Source organism: Neovison vison, chromosome 2 (assembly GCF_020171115.1).
Source record: "Neovison vison isolate M4711 chromosome 2, ASM_NN_V1, whole genome shotgun sequence".
Classification (NCBI taxonomy): domain Eukaryota; kingdom Metazoa; phylum Chordata; class Mammalia; order Carnivora; family Mustelidae; genus Neogale; species Neogale vison.
The window spans coordinates 225,358,047-225,377,814 of NC_058092.1; the positions used below are offsets into that span (position 1 = coordinate 225,358,047).

At 33.6% G+C, this 19,768-nt stretch overlaps 1 protein-coding gene across 1 annotated transcript in view; it reads left to right on the forward strand.

Moving 5' to 3' along the window:
- Window positions 1-19,768, forward strand: part of ATRNL1 (attractin like 1) — an 810,828-nt gene that overhangs the window by 277,699 nt on the left and 513,361 nt on the right. The window contains exon 22 of the mRNA XM_044240595.1: window positions 13,658-13,752. Coding sequence (XP_044096530.1) covers window positions 13,658-13,752 — 95 coding nt within the window. The remainder of the gene's footprint in view (window positions 1-13,657; window positions 13,753-19,768) is intronic.

The following is a 19,768-nucleotide window of genomic DNA, read 5'->3' on the forward strand; positions in this document are numbered from 1 at the left end:
TTCTGCAGGAAATGTGGGTTCAGAACTATGTGCCACTGTATGGACCATTATGGGGTCCAAGATTTATATAGTATAAAAATGGGAGCACTGCATCAATGGAGAAATGAAATCAAACAGGTGTTGAAGCCAAAAATCTGTCAAGTCAAACTGTTACCAGTTATTTTTTATCTTTTATGGCAAATTGCCTTATGGCCAATTATTTGTACAACAAACATGTTTGTGGCAAAGGGATTACAGTGAAACTACATAGAACCAAATAATGTGATCATGAGTTCATATTATTAACAAATATGTAATTATATATAAATACACATATGAGAATCTGTTTGACTTTTGAAATATTTTAGAATTCATTCAGAGCCAATGGAGTAAATAAGAAACGTGAAATAACATTTATCGAATGCCTTTATTTTCTAACAGTCTTCTCTAAGCCACATACATACTGGCACAATTATATTTAACCAGTAGAATAATCCTCTGAGATAAGCGGTTTTATCCCCATTGTGGCATCGAATCTCACTGAGGTTAGTTAACCTGTATAACATAACCTTTTCAGTAAAGGGGAGACTAAGATTGAGATCTTCTTAAATATTGTGATTAATGCTCAATTAAAAGTGAAATACAGGAATAATGGTAAAAAAGCAAGTCATAAAGCCTCAGTTTCTTTCTCAAAATATTCAAATTAAAAATTTCTGTAACAATTCAAAATTTATGTAATAATTATTCTTGTTCTCAAATGAACTGAACTTTGAATGAACAGTATCTTTGATATATACAAGTCAAGGTCAATTTCATTTCTGATCCTGATGTTTGCCTTCTTGCATCTCAAATATATAGATATTTCCAACATATATTTTGATGATTTTTATCACTGATTATTATCTTCTTAGAAACTACATTATCACATGTAGCTCTTGTTGAAAGACTACAACAAATACTCATTATTTGCTTTTCATCACCTCACATATATAATGTTCTCAGAAACTTTCTTTATAGTCCAAGTTCTGTTTCAAAGAGCCTTTTGCTGTAGCATTTAAATTTTTAGTCATCTTTCCCATTAATCTCTAGTTTGGCCTCTTTAAATATTTTATACATGTTAAAGTCTTTTCACTTGACATTTTGTTTGCAAAAGCTTCTTTTATGGTGCTTCATTTATTCATGAACTTAATTTTGTATGTAACATGTTATTCTTTGCAGTAAATAGCAGTCACTTTTTTTGTTCCATGACTGCTAGTCCAGTACTGACTGAATTACCCCCCCAAAAAATCTGCTGCTGCATGTTGGAACTCAACTCTTGGTTTGCTCTAGTCATAGAAGTCTAACAAAAGAAACTGAGTATTTTACATGTTTTTTTGGTGTATACCTAAGAAGTAAGTGAATTAGAAATGAGATATGCCATTTTTTTGAACAGATACATAACTATGTAAATCTAATTACTTAATGCATAGTTCAAATCATTTGAGAAATGTGTTAAAGATCAAGGATCAAAAGAGAAAAGTCCTCTGAGCATCCCGTTTAAAAATCTTTTTTGGCCCAGTTATGGAAGTAATAATGCACGTTCATTCTAGAAAAGAGATAGGAAAAAGACAAATTAAAATTGCTGATAATTCTACCTAGAGAAAACTGTTTCTAACACTGTATTAGATATTTCCCCAGTCATTTTCTTATAAACTGATACTGGTAGGCTGAATAATCCTCTTTCCCCCAAAGATCCCTAAAAGTTGTGAATATATTACCTTAAATGGTAAAAGAGATTTGCAGATATGATTAAATTGACCATTTTGAGATGGGGAGATTGTCCTTGTAGATCCAGTGTAATACCAACATTTCTTAAGAAAGGGGGGTGAGGGAGATTTGACTACAGCTGTGGGAGATGTGATCATGGAAACAGGGAGCCAGGAAGGGGACAGAGCCATGAGCCAAGGAGTGAGCAATCTTTGGAAGCTGGAAAAGGCAAGGAAATGAATTATCTTTGAATGCCCCCAGAAGAAACCTCACCTAACACATTCTTTTTACTTTGTAAGGTTCATTTGGGCTTCTTTAGGACTTCTAGAACTGGGAGAATAAATTCACATTGTTTTAAGCCACTGAGTCTGTGGTCAATTTTTACAGCAGCAGTAAGGAATTAATACCTCACAAAGGGAATATTTCTCAAAATTACTCTCTAGTAATTATTATTATTCTTTATTTTAAAATTTATCCTTAATATCTTTATGTATGCTGTTATTTTGTTCTCTTGTAACTATCAGTGTACTATAGTTTTAAGATATTTTTAGTCATCATTTTTTTCATAGTGGCAGTTTTTAAAAATTAAATTTAAATTTATCTCATTTTAACATGAAATCTACCCTCTTAAAAATATCTTAGGTGTCCAGCTGTAGCACAAATCTCCAGAACTTATTTATCTTGCATAATTGACACTTTATGTCTCTTATTTATTTATCGTCTCACGCCCACCTCCCTGCTCCCTGGCAACAACCGTGCTACTCTCTGATTTAAAAGTTTACCTGTTTTAGAGACCTTACACAAGTAGAATCAGGGAGTATATGTCCTTCTGTGACTGGTTTATTTCACTTACGTCCAGCGGTTTTACTTCTGAGTATTTATCCAAAAGAATAAAAATCAGGATCTCAAAGAGATAATAGCCCTCAAATGTTTATTGCAACATTATTCAAAAGAGCCATTATGTAAAAGCAGCTTAAATGTCCATTGACTGAAGAGTGGAAATCCTGCAATATGTATCAGGGATGAAACTGGAGGACATATATGCAGTTTTTAAAAAAAGTTCTTTTAAAGTTTTCAGTGCGAAATAATTACAGACTTACATATATTTACAAATATTTCTTTATGACCTTGACTCTTGAAGTGTTGGATATTTATAGTATATCCCCCACTTTGGATTTGCCTGCTGTTTTTTCATGGTTAAATTCAGGTTGTGCATTTTAAGTAACAGTGCAGAAGTGATGTGTGTCTTTCTCAATGTATCCTATAGGGATGCATATGGTACCAATTTTTTCCACCATTGATGCTATTATCTTTGGTTGGCTCTTACTGTATGGTGGGTGCCGCTTTTTTCACTCTAAAGTTAGTTTCTTTTTTTTTAATCTAATGAGTATTTTATGAGGAAATTCTTTGAGATTGTGTAAATATCCTATTTATCATCATACTATCACCCATTTTTTTTACTATACATGTATTTTACCATACAATACTTACCTGAAAAAGTTTTTAATGTACTTGCCAAATGGTGATTTTCTCTTCCACTATTTCTTCTGCATTTATTAACTATAAAGAAGAGCTGCTCATTTTCTCTTATTTGTTTATTCAGTTATTTGTTTATATCGGTATTGCCTCATGGGTATGTATTTAAGGCTTATAATAAATTACCATCATTATTTAGAACTTCATCTGCTCTAAATTTGGCTATTTGGAAAATCCTCAAATCTGCCCTTGCTTCCTTTGAGCATGACTCCATAATTTTTTGTGTATTTTCTTATTTTCTTGCACTTAAAGATATTTCAGACTTACCTTGTACATTTCCTGCCCTTGCTCTGGAATCATCCATTGTTCTATTCCCAGGTATCTTATGGTTCTTGGTGCTATAGTAAATGGAATCGATTCTCTAATTTCTCCAATTATGGTTTCTTATAATTGGAGAATGGTATTTAAAAACCAACATATGATATGATTATCTGTTTTGTATGTGTTGAGTTTGAGGAGTTCATTATAGATCTTGGATATCAACCTTTTGTCTGTACTGTCATTTGCAAATATCTTCTCCCATTCCGTGGGTTGCTTCTTTGTTTTGTTGACTGTTTCCTTTGCTGTGCAGAAGCTTTTGATCTTGATGAAGTCCCAAATGTTTATCTTCGCTTTTGTTTCCTTTGCCTTTGGAGACATATCTTGAAAGAAGTTACTGTGGCTGATATCGAAGAGATTACTGCCTATGTTCTCCTCTAGGATTCTGATGGATTCCTGTCTCACACTGAAGTCTTATCCATTTTGAGTTTATCTTTGTGTATGGTGTAAGAGAATGGTAGAGTTTCATTCTTCTACATATAGCTGCCCAGTTTTCCCAGCACCATTTATTGAAGAGACTGTCTTTTTTCCACTGTATATTTTTTCCTGTTTTGTCGAAGATTATTTGCCCATAGAGTTGAGGGTCCATATCTGGGCTCTCTACTCTGTTCCACTGGTCTATGTGTCTGTTTTAATGCCAGTACCATGCTGTCTTGGTGATCACAGCTTTATAGTAAAGCTTGAAATCAGGTAACGTGATACCCCCAGTTTTATTTTTGTTTTTCAACATTTCCTTAGCGATTCAGGGTTTCTTCTGATTCCATACAAATTTTAGGATTATTTGCTCCAGCTCCTTGAAGAATACCAGTGGAATTTTGATCGGAATAGCATTAAAAGTATAGATTGCTCTAGGCAGTATAGACATTTTAAAAATGTTTATTCTTCTGATCCAAGAGCATGGAATGGTCTTCCATCTTTTTGTGTCTTCTTCAATTTCTTTCATGAGTGTTCTGTAGTTCCTCGAGTACAGATCCTTTACCTCTTTGGTTAGGTTTATTCCCAGGTATCTTATGGTTCTTGGTGCTATAGTAAATGGAATCGATTCTCTAATTTCCCTTTCTGTATTTTCATTGTTAGTGTATAAGAAAGCCACTGATTTCTGTACATTGACTTTGTATCCTGCCACGTTGAGATTCCTCAAGAAATTAAAAATAGAACTTCCCTATGACCCTGCCATTGCACTCCTGGGTATTTACCCCAAAGATACAGATGTTGTGAAAAGAAGGGCCACCTGTACCCCAATGTTTGTAGCAGCAATGGCCATGGTCGCCAAACTGTGGAAAGAACCAAGATGCCCTTCAACGAACGAATGGATAAGGAAGATGTGGTCCATATATACTATGGAGTATTATGCCTCCATCAGAAAGGACGAATACCCAACTTTTGTAGCAACATGGACAGGATTGGAAGAGATTATGCTGAGTGAAATAAGTCAAGCAGAGAGAGTCAATTATCATATGGTTTCACCTATTTGTGGAGCATAACAAAAAGCATGGAGGACATGGGGAGTTAGAGAGAAGGGGTTTGGGGTAAATTGGAAGGGGAGGTGAGTCATGAGAGACTATGGACTCTGAAAAACAATCTGAGGGGTTTGAAGTGGCAGGGGGGTGGGAGGTTGGGGTACCAGGTGGTGGGTATCATAGAGGGCACGGCTTGCATGGAGCACTGGGTGTGGTGAAAAAATAATGATACTGTTATGCTGAAAATAAATAAATTTAAAAAATTAAAAAAAAAAAAAGAAACCAACATATGGGAGCTAAGTATGCTCATTTGGTTCTGGGGTGTTGTTCTTTTTTTCCTTTATTTAAAAATTTTGTTTTTTAAAATTAAATCAACAAGTATATTCCTTCTCCTCCTCCTTCATCACTTCCTCTTTCCTCTTCTTCAACTCTACTTTCTTTTTAAAATGCTTTTATTTAAATTCCAGTTAGTTAACATACAGTGTAATATTAGTTTCAGGTGTACAATATAGTGATTCAACACTTCCGTAGAACATCTGGTGTTCATCCCAACAAATGCACTCCGTAATCTCCATCACCTATATAACCCATCCCCCCATTCTCTCCCCCCTGGAGAAAAAAAAAAAAATCCGTTTTTTCTCTGTAATTAAGAGTTTGTTTTTTGGTTTGCCTCTCTTTTTTAACTCCTTTGGTTATTTGTTTTGTTTCTTGAATTCCACGTATGAGTGAAATCATATGACATTTGTCTTTCTCTGACTGACTTATTTAGCTTAATGTAATACTCTAGAGAGTACTATGGAATTCCACTGTCTTGTTGTAACTGAAACTTACTGTATCCTGAAAACTAGCTGTCCCTTAAAGGAAGAGTTGACTGTTTCTTCTTTCCTAATATTGATACCTTAGAATCTAGACATGGGAATGGCATCTGCCTTGGTCTCTTTGACATCGACAAATAATTGCTTTTCTATATCTGTTCAAAAATTTCATCTCCTCTGAAGCATTATTCCACCTTCCTTGTTACTGCTTTTCATTAAAATCCTGTGCCCTCCATTTAATATTTTATCTACTTTATACTTTTTCACCTGCCTCATTGTGTTTCTGTTATTATCTGTCTTGGCATGGTTCTTAGTTTCAATTTCCACATATATTTTAATTATGCATTAATTTTTTTATGTTCAACTTTTAAAAGGACTTATAGGACTCAAACTCTCTATACTCCCAGGGCAGCTTTATTATAAGCAAAATGTATGGATTTAAAAGAGTCTAGAGGAGCACCTGGGTGGCTCAACGGTTAAGTGTCTGCCTTCAGCTCAGGTCATGATCCAGGGTCCTGAGATGGAGCCCCATACGGAATTCCCTATTCTGTGGGGAGCCTCCTTCTTCCTCTTCCTCTGCCTGCTGCTCTCCCTCCTTGTGCTCTCTGTCTCCCTTTCTCTCTGACAAATAAAGAAATAAAATTCTTTAAAAAAATTCTTAAGAAAGTGTGGAGAGCTAAGATATTAGGGCTAACTGTGTACTTGTTATTAATACAATGTGTGGGTTTTTTTTTTTTTTTTTTTTGTGGAGAGAGAAGCATAATCACCAATGTATGTAACCATTGTAGTCAAATGGCCTCAAATCAGAGTTGTAGGTGCTTATATGTATATTTTTAAGATTTTACTTTTAAGTAATTTCTATATCCAGTGTGGGGCTCGAACTCACAACCCTGAGATCAAGAGTTGCATGTGGCACTGACTGAGCCAGCCAGGCACCCTGGTGCTTGTATTTTTATATTATATCTGCCTATATACTTAACTTGTTTATTATTTTAGATGTTTTATATTTCTTTGTAAGCAATCTGATTTTAGACATAGATAATTTTGTTTTCTTCTTTTATTCCAACTTGAAATCTGTCATCTGTTCACTGCCAGGCCTTTTCTTTATGTTGTTTCCTTATTTGTATTTGTCTCTTAGTTGTAGAATGTGATGAATAATTTTTTTTTAGAAGAGTATATAGATCATGTCTTTTTAGGACATTTTTTACCTGAAATTTATCACTATGTTATTTTTCTGTGTAGCCAGCATGGCTGAGTATACATATTCCATAAATACTGCTCCAGTTTCTTTTCTTTTGATTTATATTGTTACCTGAGAACACTTGTCATCTTGTGTTATCTTTCTTTGTGAATAACTTATTTGTATGAATGTGTGTGTGTGTGTGTGTGCACATGCTTGTATACAAAGACATGCTCAGATGTCAGTAATTTTTTTTAAATAACAGCTTTATTGAGATATAATTCATATGCTCCAAATCTTACTCTTTTTAAAGTGTACAATTCAGTATCTTTTAGTATATTTGGAAAGTTGTGTGACCATTACCATAATCTAATTTTAGAACATTCCATCACTCCTAAGAGAAACCAGTACATAGAAGCAGTCACTCCTCATTTTTCCTTCCTGCACACCCCAATAGTCTTCTTTCTGTCTCTATGGATTTATTACTCTGACATATATAGAAATGAAAATATGGAATATTTGGCCTTTTGTGACTGACTTCTTTTATTTATCATGATTCAAGACTCACATTAAGTATCAGTACTTCATTCCTTTTTATGGCAAAATAATATTCTACTGTGTGGACACATTGCTTTTTTTACTGTTTTCCAACTGATGGAAATTGGGTTGTTTTTACTTTTGGGCTATTATGAATAATGCTGGATTCTTTTTATTTTTATACGAGGTGTTTCAGTATTTAAATTTTAGTCTTCAACTGATCTTTTCTATCATATAACATATATATATGATATACATATATAATATATACTTTTTCAATTTGTTATGATGTCTGCTTTAACAACATTAGTCATGCACATATTGAAAATTTCTGTGCCTACCTCTTGAATGATTTTCATCTTTGTTCTGTTCTGGGAGGCTTTTTCAGATTTGACCTACATAGACTGATTCAGTCTTAATGTTGTTTTAATTATTCTGTTTTCTGATTTTGTTATTATGTTTAATTTTTCCATTTTTATTACCTTATTACTTTATATTATTTTATTACTTTTTTGTTTCTGTATGTTTTTACAGTTTTAGTTTATTTAGCTCCTTTTTATTGTAGTCTTCAATGTTATTATCTCATTTTTCATCTTTAATTTTGTAGAGTTTTTTAGATTTCCCTTTTTCTTTGATGCATACCAAATAAATATTTTAAATGACTAGACAGTTTACTCATGTTAAATTATTATATATACTATATATATAATTATATATAATATATATTATATATATAACATTCACAAATATTTTTCTTTCTCACTATCCAAGTCAAACTAATTTAACAAAATAAAATAGTCAACTTTTTGGTTTTTACTTTTTTAATCTATGCAATTAAAATTTGCAGTCAGAATTACGAACAGCTGTGTATTCTCCTTAAGTTCTGCTAAGTTCATACAAAAAGTTAAAGAGCTGTATAAAAAGAGTGGCTATTTTTTATGTCTATTTTTTTTCCCAATTTATTTATTTTCAGAAAAACAGTATTCATTATTTTTTCACCACACCCAGTGCTCCATGCAAGCCGTGCCCTCTATAATACCCACCACCTGGTACCCCAACCTCCCACCCCCCCGCCACTTCAAACCCCTCAGACTGTTTTTCAGAGTCCATAGTCTCTCATGGTTCACCTCCCCTTCCAATTTACCCAAATTCCCTACTCCTCTCTAACGCCCCTTGTCCTCCATGCTATTGGTTATGCTCCACAAATAAGTGAAACCATATGAGAATTGACTCTCTCTGCTTGACTTATTTCACTTTTTTATGTTTATTTTACCATTATTTGTAGGCTTCATTTTTAGATACAATTGGGAAATTAATTGCAAAGTTCTAATTTTCCCCAAATTATTAGAGATTGCTCATTGTTAGTCAAAATATTTAAGAGTTGGGCATATCATTTACAGTTGTTCCAAACTTCAGGCCCTAGGCTGTAAAATCAGAGGATTCATTTATATAGTGTTTATCATTTCTTCAAGTTGTGACATACATCCCTTTGGTATTTTTCTATTCACAAAGTTTTCAAATGATTGTTTCTAGCCATTAATATATTTAAACATGCAGTATACAGTTTGTATTTTGTAAATCATGAAAATTTAAAATACACTGAAAAGTATAGTGCACATGCTTTTATATATATGTTACATATCCTTCTGTAGTATATATAATATCATTTGAAAGTTGTGTATATTACTGAGGTTTAGTAAAGCTTAACACTTTGCTATATTTCCTGCAGCACTACAAGTTCCACCTCTGCTCATCTTGGTGTAAGATGAACATGGTGTACAGGGTTCCACCCTATATTTAGTCCCAACAGCAGGATTTTCCTAGGACGTCTTCTTCTTCTTCTTCTTTTTTTTTTTTTTTCTGTATGAACTTGCTCTTGCTTCCAGATTGTAGCTGCTCTAGCACTGAGATGGGATATCTGGAAGGAGAAATGACAAACAAAACCTCACAAATGTAGGGAATGCATGACTGGGCCATCCCTTGAGTTCCAAACTCATTGCTTTTTACTGCAGGACATTGTTCTATAATTTCTCTTCTCATTAATTTTTCCCTTTCTACTAAATTTATATTTATGCCAATAAGTATAAAAACATGCTACTTCTCTCCGTTTAAAAAGTAGTTCACCCTAAAAGACAACCTAATGAATGGGAGAAGATATTTTCAAATGACATATCTGATAAAAGATTAGTATCCAAACTATAAAAGAACTTATACAACTCAACACCTGAAAAACAAATAATCCAATTAAAACATGGGCAGAACACATGAATAGACATTTCTACAAGGAAGACACATGATGGCCCACAGACACATGAAAAGATACCAGGATCACTGATCATCAGGGAAATGCAAATCAGAGCCACATTGAGATATCACCTCATACCCGTCAGAATGGCTAAAATCAACATCACAAGAAACAATAGGTGTTGGCGTGGATGTGGAGAAAAAGAAGCCCTTGTGCACTGTTGGTTTGAATACAAACTGATGTAGCCAATGTGGAAAACAGTCTGGAGGTTCCTCAAAAATTTAGAAATTGAATTTTCCATATGATCTAGTAATTCCACTTCTGGGTTTTTACCCAAATAATATGAAAACACTAATTCAAAAAGATATATGTATCCCTACATTTATTGCAGCATTATTTACAATAGCCAAAGTATGGAAGCAGCCCAAGGGTTCCATTGATAGAAGAATGGGTAAAGATGTGGTGTGTTTGTACAGTTGCATATTATTCAGCCATAAAAAGGAGTGAAATCTTGTCATTTGTAACAACATGGGTGGATCTGGAGAGTATAATGCTAAGTGAAATAAGTCAGCCAGAGAAAGACAAATACCACATGATTTCACTCATATGTGGAATTTGAGAAATAAAACAATGAACAAAGGAAAAATAAAAAGAGACAAACTAAAAAAAGACAAATAAAAACAGACTCAACTATAGAGAATGAACAAACTGATCTTTACCAGTGGGAAGGTGGGGGAGTGTGGAATAAATGTAATAGATTAAGAGTGCACGCAGCTTGATGAGCACTGAGTAATGTATAGTACTGTTGAATTACTATATTGTACACCTGAAACTAAAACTGGATGTTAAGTATACTGGAATTTAAAAGAAGTAGTTTTCTCACCTCTCCATACTTATTCCTCCTGCTACTTTGTCATTACTCATTAATTATGATAACATAATAAATTGATTGTAGTCAAACAGGACTTCCTGTTTTATACCATAATGAAGTAGTTCATTAAAGTAGTACAAAAACTTATTTTCAAATTGTGTACATTTGCATAAACTTGATACTTACTTTACATTTTAATGTTTTTTGTTATGTACTGTATTTGGCTAAGAAGTTCAGAGTAAATTTCAGCATTGAGATACATGTTTTTAGTGCCAGGTAATTATTCATTGAGACTCCCCTAAAAACACACCAACATGATATTTAAAACTGTTAGGGGGAGAGGTAGATCATCTCCTGGTTAAGTGGAAAATTGCACGTTTGGCTTCTGGAGGAATTTGATTCTAAGCAGCTTTAAAACAAACCATTTTGTTAGGACCATAAATTTTATTCAGTTTATAGTAATTAACATTCACTGACAGGTACTCTTATTAGTCACGTGAATTGAATAATACTCCTACTAATTTTCTTCCAGGATTCAGACTTATTTTTTTGGCTCAAGTCACATTAAGATTGATCATTAGCATATATATGTTGTACTGATCTTGTTCTTCCAAATTGAATGAATAAGAAAGAATAGTAAAATCAAAGTTGAATGCCTGGCCAAGAATCTGATGGGATAGGATTGTGCCACAGACCTAGGGTCCATAGAGGCAGAAGAATGGGGGCACTGCAGCCACTGCTCATGGCTATGAAGTGTCCCTTGTTACCAATCCTTACCTCCCAGAGCAGTCTACTCCTGACTTCTTAATACTTAACTGTCATGCTAGAAAAAAGTAAATAGAATTATGCAGATTATTGAAACTAATTTTGCGGTACTTACATTTCCTCAGTCATATTTTTCCTTCATTTTGAATAGATATTACCTTTCCACAGTATTGCAATCTTGCCTCTGAACCCATGCCAGCTGGAACTGACCAGGCTGATCACTATTCTCTTTTTTAAACAACATATTTACTTGACTCCCATGACACTAAATTCTGGTTTTATTCCTATCTCATAGGTTGCTATCTCTGTCTCCTGAGGATCGATTATTTACATTGGTTTGCCTCAGGGCTTATTTCTCGCACCTCTTCTCTATTTGTAGTTGATGATTTCCTGGGTTCAGGGTTTCAGATCTCCTCTAAAATGTTGATAATTTGCAAATTGTTATCTACTAAACAAGGTCCTAAGCTCGATTCAACATATCGCTTGGAAATTCAATAAGTGGCTCAACCTTCACATCTTCAAAACTAGACTCCTAAAGTTTCTTCTAACTTCCCCAAAATAAAACCTAGTTTTCTTAATCATCACAGTTAATGCCAACATTTTGTGTGGTCACGGGTCAAAAAAGCTTTACCTTTCTTTCTTTCAAATGCTACATCCCATCATTCAGTTAATCCTGTGTGTTGAATGCTACCAAACCATTCTGAATGTCTGGCCTTTTCTTGTAACCTCCCCTGCTAGTACCCTCGCCACCATCACCTGTGGCCTATTTCGTGCAACATCGCTTTTTACGAGATTCATAGTTAAGACTAACTTTTTTTTTTTTTTTCTTTAATGAGAGTTTTGTACTTGTTTCTTCTGCCTGGATTGCATTTTCTTCAGTAAACTCTGCAGCTTATATTACTAATGTCTTTCATCTTTAAATGTTCCTTCTCAAAATTTCAACCGAACTCCTACCCTGACAGCAGTTTCTCTCCTTTTCATTGATTTATTATTCTCCAAAACACTTACTGTCATCTGTTATACTATATGCTTACGTTATTTATTTATTTCGAATGTCCATCCAATAGGATATAAGAGACATGAGGAGAGAAATTTTAATCATTTATTACTGTGTCTCCAGTGCCTAGAACATACTGGCCTATTGATTTTACCTTTGCAGTTTCTGGCAGTCAGATGAAAACTGGAAATATTACCTATTGTACAATTCTCATTATCTCACATAAATTCTGAGAAAGATGAAATGTTGTCTTACACTAAATTAAAGAGAAATAAGGTGGATCTTATAAAATATATGTAGTAAGCAACATATAAAGAATGATGCCTCGATAATTTTAACAATAATTTCAGTGATATTATTCCTATCTTTACTTTTTATTTTAATAGTGTTTAATGGCTGAGGGCATAACATGAAAGGTATGTATCCAAAAAACAGAAGTCATCTCTATTTAAAATAATTTGAAATGTTTTTTTGTAAAGGTGGCAATTTAACATTAATGAATAATTCTTCACTCTTGTATAACATATGAAGCTACTCATGATATATAACCCTCATATCTGTCACCTCGGTTTCAACATTATACATGAACAAATTAAAACTTGTTTACCCGGATTTCTTTTTGTCAGTTATTAATGAATTACTTCTGTAGAATGATGTTTATCACAGAGTCATTTTTAAATTGCTAAAGGTAAAAATTACCGCAATAGTAAAGGAAAAAATAAATTCATTAGAATATGTGATGAAGTATTATTTATATATTAATGCTCATGTGTTCAAAGAATTTTGATTTTTTGAAATTAGGGTACCAAAATGTCTGCCTGTCTATTTTTCTATCTATAAAATTTTAACTGGAATCAAATGCACCAAAATGTTTCCTGTATTTTTCTCTAGTTTTAAGGTTATGGTTGACTTTTTCATTTCTTTTCACATTTGTGTACTTTCCAGAATATGTATTCTGTTTGTAGAACTTTTATAATGACAAGAGAAGTAATAAGTACAATTTTTAAAGAATTAGAATTTCTTCCATAACTGTATTTTGCTTTTTGTTGCTTGATAACAAAGATACATATATTGGTAGTCTTGAATGGGCCACTGATAATTAATAATAATTATTTTTAATACTCATAAACAATATGTTTCCACCTAACTTTTCTTTATCAGTTTGTGAAAGTGCATACACCAGGATTGTATTTTTTTTTCCCCCACAGACAGCCTTTTGATTGACTATCAGTTTACCTTCAGCTTATTACAGGAAGATGATCGCCACCATACTGCCATAAACTTCATAGCGAACCCAGAACAGGTGAGAAAATAATTTAACTTTTATTATTATATTAATATCGTGGGATACAAATTTTTTGTTATTTTTCTATTGTAATTTTAACCTCTTCTCAGAATTACTTCATTACAGGGCTTTTGAAGAAAGACTAATCATGTTAAATTTTTTTTTTTTTTTGTAAAATTTATGTATCTTTGTGATTGAGGGAGTTTGTGTGTTTGATATTTCAGATCTGCCAACAGCCCTACAACTTAAATTATATGTTTTAGTTATTTTTTCAGTCTCATGACAATGTTTGCGCTTATAATTATGCTCTTAAACTTGGGGTAACCTTATCTGAAAATAAAAGCCATAAATTCAAAACATGCTATATTAGATATGTTATTTTTCTTATACATTTTTGCACAGTAGTAGATTTTCCACTGTCTTTTCTTAAATCCACTGGTTTATCTAAGTTGGATGCCTCCTGGATTCTTTTTTAATCATTTTTATTGAGATATAATTAACATATTACATTATATAAGTTTAAAGTATATATAACAGGTTGCTTTGATACATTTATATGTATTGCAATATTATTACCATGGTAGCATCAGCTAACACTGCTATTATATCACATAATTATCATTTCTTTTTTGTGGTGGGAATAATTAAAAGCTAGTCTCTTAGCAACATTGAAGTATATAATTCAGAATTATTGCCTATGTTAACTATGCTGTGCATTTGATCTCTGGGACTTATTTATTTACTGTTTGCAAGTTTTTTTCCTTAAACAGCATGTTCCCAATCCTGCCCAACCCTCAGCCCGAAGGGCTTTTATGAGTTTGGCTTTTCTAGATTCTACATATAAATGATATCATTACAAGTATTTGTCTTTCTTGGACTTAGCTCATTTAGCATTATGGAATACTTGTTTCTTTGAACAATTTACTGCATCAGTGATATAATTATAAAAGTTTGTGAAGTTTAAATGTATGAAAGATTAATTGTAAGTCATCACAGAAAAGGGCTCAAAGTTTGGAAGTAACACACATCTATTCCTATCCATCTGAGATTGTATAAAGTTAAAAAGTCAAGGGAATAGAAGTATCAATCATACAGTTTATTTCGGTAGAATTTTAGTTCTTTTGAAACTGAAAATAACTCTTTCAAAATGAAGATGCTACAAAATGAAGATGGTAATGAAATATTTGAATTATTCTTTTTTGTTTACTGTGCTTAGAACTGTTAACATGAGATCTAGTCTCCTAAAAAGTTTTTAAGAGTAAAGTACAGTATTGTGAACCATAGACACTGTATTATACAGACTAGATCTGATTCTTGCATAGCTGAAATTTTATATCTGAATATATATATATATATATACAGTGATATATATATATATATATATATATATATATATATATACAGTGAAATAGGTGAATAGGTGAAGACTGGTAATTGCCGGAAGTGGGATAATGACTTCCACCCCCACCCCCATCTCTGGCAATTACCAGTCTTTTCTCTTTATCTATGAGATCTGGGTTTGGTTTGGTTTTAATTATACATATAAGTGAGATCACACAATATTTTTTTTTTCTGTCTGGCCTATTTCACTTGGTCTAGTACCCTCACGTTCTCTTCATGTTGTTGCAAATAGTAATATTTTCTTCTTTTTTATGGCAGAAAATTATTCCATTGTATATGCATACCACAATTTCTTTGTGTTTTCATGCAGTGATGGACACTTACATTGCTTCCATATCTTGGGTGTTGTATATTGCAATGAACATGGAGCACATATATCTCTTTGAGGCAGTATTTTCATTTTCTTTGGGCAAACATCCAAAAGTAGAATGCTGGATCATACGGTAGTTTTATCTTTAAATTTTTCATAAATTTCCATATTTTTTTCCATAGCATCTGCACTAATTTACATTTTCACCAATAGTACATAAGGGTCTCCTTTTTTTCACATCCTCACCAACACTTGTTATTTCTTGTTGTTTTGTTTTGGGTTTTTGTTTGTTTGGTTTGTTTGTTTGTTTGTTTTGGTAATAACCATTCTAACCTGTGTGAGCGGATATCTCATTATGGTTTTGATTTGCATTTCTCTGATAAATAGTAATGTTGAGTACCTTTTCTTGGGCATCAGTGTGTTTTCATTAGAATAAGTCACAGGAATAAAAGATACAATAAGGGAACATAGTCAATGATCTTGTAATAGCATCATATTGTGACAGAAGGTAGCTGCCCTTGTGGTGAACATAGCATATAGAGATGTTGAATCAGTATGCTATACACCTGAAACTAATGTAACATTGTTTGTCAAACTGGACTCAAAACAAGTTTTTAAAAGCCTATTCAGATCCTTTGTCCACTTTATATTTTTATTTTTTAATGTTTTTCAAGTTTTAATTTAAATTCTGATTGGTTAACATACAGTGTAATGTTAGTTTCAGGTGTAGATTTTAGTGATTCATCACTTATATACAACACCTAGTGCTTATCATAAGTTCCCTCCTAATACCCATCACCTATTTACTCCATCCCTCAGCCCACTTCCCCTGTAATAAACCCGTTTGTTCTCAGTAGTTAAGAGTCCGTTTTCTGGTTTGCCTCTCTCTTCCTGCTCCCTCCCCACCCCTTGTTCGTCTGTTTTGTTTCTTGAATTCCACATGTGAGTGAAATCATATGGTATTTTTCTTTCTCTGACTTATTTTGCTTATACAATGATATCTAGCTCTATCTACATCATTGCAAATGGCAAGGTTTCACTCTTTTTTATTACTGAGTAAATAATTCCATTGTATATATTTGTACCACAGCTGCTTTCTCCATTCATCAGTCAATGGACATTTGGGTCTTTCCATTATTTGGCTGGCTGTTGTTGATAATGCTGCTATAAACATTGGGGTTCATGTGCCCCTTTGAATCAGTATTTTTGTATCTTTTGGGTAAATACCTGGTAGTGCAATTTCTGGGTCATAGGGTAGATCTATTTTTAACTTTTTGAGAAGTATCCACACTATTTTTCAGAGTGGTTGGGCCAGTTTGCATTACCACCAACAGGGTAAGAGGGTTCCCCTTTCTCCCCATTCTTGCCAATACCTGTTGTTTCCTGAATTGCTAATTTTAGCTATTCTGACAGGTGTGAGGTGATATCTCATTGTAGTTTTGATTTGTATTTCACTGATGATGAGTGATATTGAGCATCTTTTGATGCATCTGTTAGCCCTCTGTATGTCTTTTTTGGAGAAATGTCTATTCATGTCTTCTGCTCATTTCTTAACTGGATTATTTGGTTTTGGGGTGTTGAGTTTGGTAAGTTCTTTATGGATTTTGGATACTAACCCTTTATCAGAGATGCCATTTGCACATATCTTCTCCCATGCCGTAGGTTGCCTTTTAGTTTTGTTGATTGTTCCCTTTGCTGTACAGAAGCTTTTTATCTTGATGAAGTCCTGGTAGTTTCTTTTTGCTTTTGTTTCCCTTACCTTCAGAGAGATAACTAGTTAAGAAGTTGCTGTGGCTGATGTCAAGGAGTCTACTGCTTGTATTCTCTTTTAGGATTTCTGATGGCTTTCTGTCTCATATTTAGGTCTTTCATCCATTTTGAATTTATTTTTGTGTGTGGTGTGAGAAAGTGGTCAATTTCATTCTTCTGCATGTTGCTGTCCAGTTTCCCCAACATCATTTGTTGAAGAGATCATCTTTTTTCCATGGATATTCTTTCCTGCTTTGTTGAATATTAGTTGACCATAGTGTTGTGGGTTCATTTCTGGGTTTTCTATTCTGTGTGTCTGTTTTGTGCCAGTACCATGCTGTCTTGATCACTACAGCTTATTGGTATAGCTTGAAGTCCAGAAGTGTGGGGTCTCCAGGTTTCCTCCCCTCCTCCCCAAGATTGCTTTGGCTATTTGAAGGTCTTTTGTAGTTCTCTACTAATTTTAGGATTGTTTGTTGTAACTCTGTGGAAAATGCTGTTTGTATTTTGATAGGGATTGCCTTAAATGTGCAGATTGCTTTGGGTATTTTAAAAATATTTGATATAAGCAATGAGCATGGAAAGTTTTTCCATTTCTTTGTGTCATCTTCAATTTCTTTCATAAATGTTCTGTTTTCAGAGTACAGATCTTTTACCTCTTTGGTTAGGTTTATTCCTAGGTATCCTATGGTATTTTGTGGTGTAATAGTCAGTGGGATTGATTCCTTGATTTCTCTTACTGCTTTTCATTATTAGTGTATAGAAATAAAACAGATTTCTGTATGCATTTTATATTTTGCAACTTTACTGACTTCATGTATCAGTTTTAGCAATTTTTTGGTGGACTCTTTTAGTTTTTCTATATATAGTATCATGTCATCTATAAGTAGTGAAAGTTTTATTTCTTCCTTGCTGATTTGGCTACCTTTTATTTCTTTGTTGTCTTATTGGTGGCCTAAGACTTTCAATACTATGTTAAATAACAGTGGTGAGAGTGGACATCTCTCTTGTTCCTAACTATAGAGGAAAAATTGCCAGTTTTTCTCCATTGAGGATGATATTAACTACAGGTTTTTCATATGTAGCCTTTGTTATGTTGAGGTATGTTCCCTTTAAACCTACTTTGTTGAGGGCTTTTATCATGAACGAATGTTTTATTTTGTTAAATACTTTTTCTGCACCTATTGAAATGATCTTGTGGTTTTTATCCTTTGTTTAATTAATATGATGAATCATATTGATTGAGTTGTGAATATTGAGCCACACTTGTAGCCCAGAAATAAATCCCACTGATCATGGTGAATAATTTTTTTAATGTATTATTAGATTTCATTTACTAGCATTTTATTGAAAATTTTTGCAGCTATTTTCATTAGAAATATTCACCCTGTAGCCTTCTTTTTTTGTGGAATCTTTATCTGGTTTCAGTATCTGGGTTGGTGGCCTCATAGAATGAATTTGGAAGTTTTCCTTCCTTTTCTGTTATTTAGAAAAGTTCAAGAAGAATGGGTATTATCTCTTTTTTACTTGTTTGGTAGAACTTATCTGTGAACCTCTCTGGTCTGGATTTTTGTTTGTTGAAAGTCATTTGATTACTGATTTGATTTCTTTGCTGGTTATCAGTCTTTTCATATTTTATGTTTCTTCCTGTTTCATTCTGATTGTTACTATGTTTCTAGGAATTTATCCTTTTCTTCTAGGTTTTCCCATTTGTTGGCATATATTTTATCATAATACTGTCTTATAATTGTATTTCTGTGGTGTTGGTTGTTCTCTCCTCTTTAATTTTTGATTTTATTTATATGCCCTTTTCTTTCTTTTTTTTTTTACTCTTTTTTTAAATGTAGATTAGGGAATGGAAGTTTTTTTTTTTTTATAAACATATATTTTTATCCCCAGGGGTACACGTCCGTGAATTGCCAGGTCCACACACCCCACAGCACTCACCAAAGCACACACGCCCCATGTCCATAACCCCACCCCCCTTCTCCCAACCCCCCTCCCCCCAGCAACCCTCAGTTTGTTTTGTGAGATTAAGAGTCACTTATGGTTTGTCTCCCTCCCAATCCCATCTTGTTTCATTTATTCTTCTCCTACCCACTTAAGCCCCCATGTTGCATCTCCACTTCCTCATATCAGGGAGATCATATGATAGTTGTCTTTCTCCGCTTGACTTATTTCACTAAGCATGATACGCTCTAGTTCCATCCATGTTGTCGCAAATGGCAAGATTTCATTTCTTTTGATGGCTGCATAGTATTCCATTGTGTATATATACCACATCTTCTTGATCCATTCATCTGTTGATGGACATTTAGGTTCTTTCCATAGTTTGGCTATTGTGGACATTGCTGCTATAAACATTCGGATGCACGTGCCCCTTTGGATCACTACGTTTGTATCTTTAGGGTAAATACCCAGTAGTGCAATTGCTGGGTCATAGGGCAGTTCTATTTTCAACATTTTGAGGAACCTCCATGCTGTTTTCCAGAGTGGTTGCACCAGCTTCCATTCCCACCAACAGTGTAGGAGGGTTCCCCTTTCTCCGCATCCTCGCCAGCATCTGTCATTTCC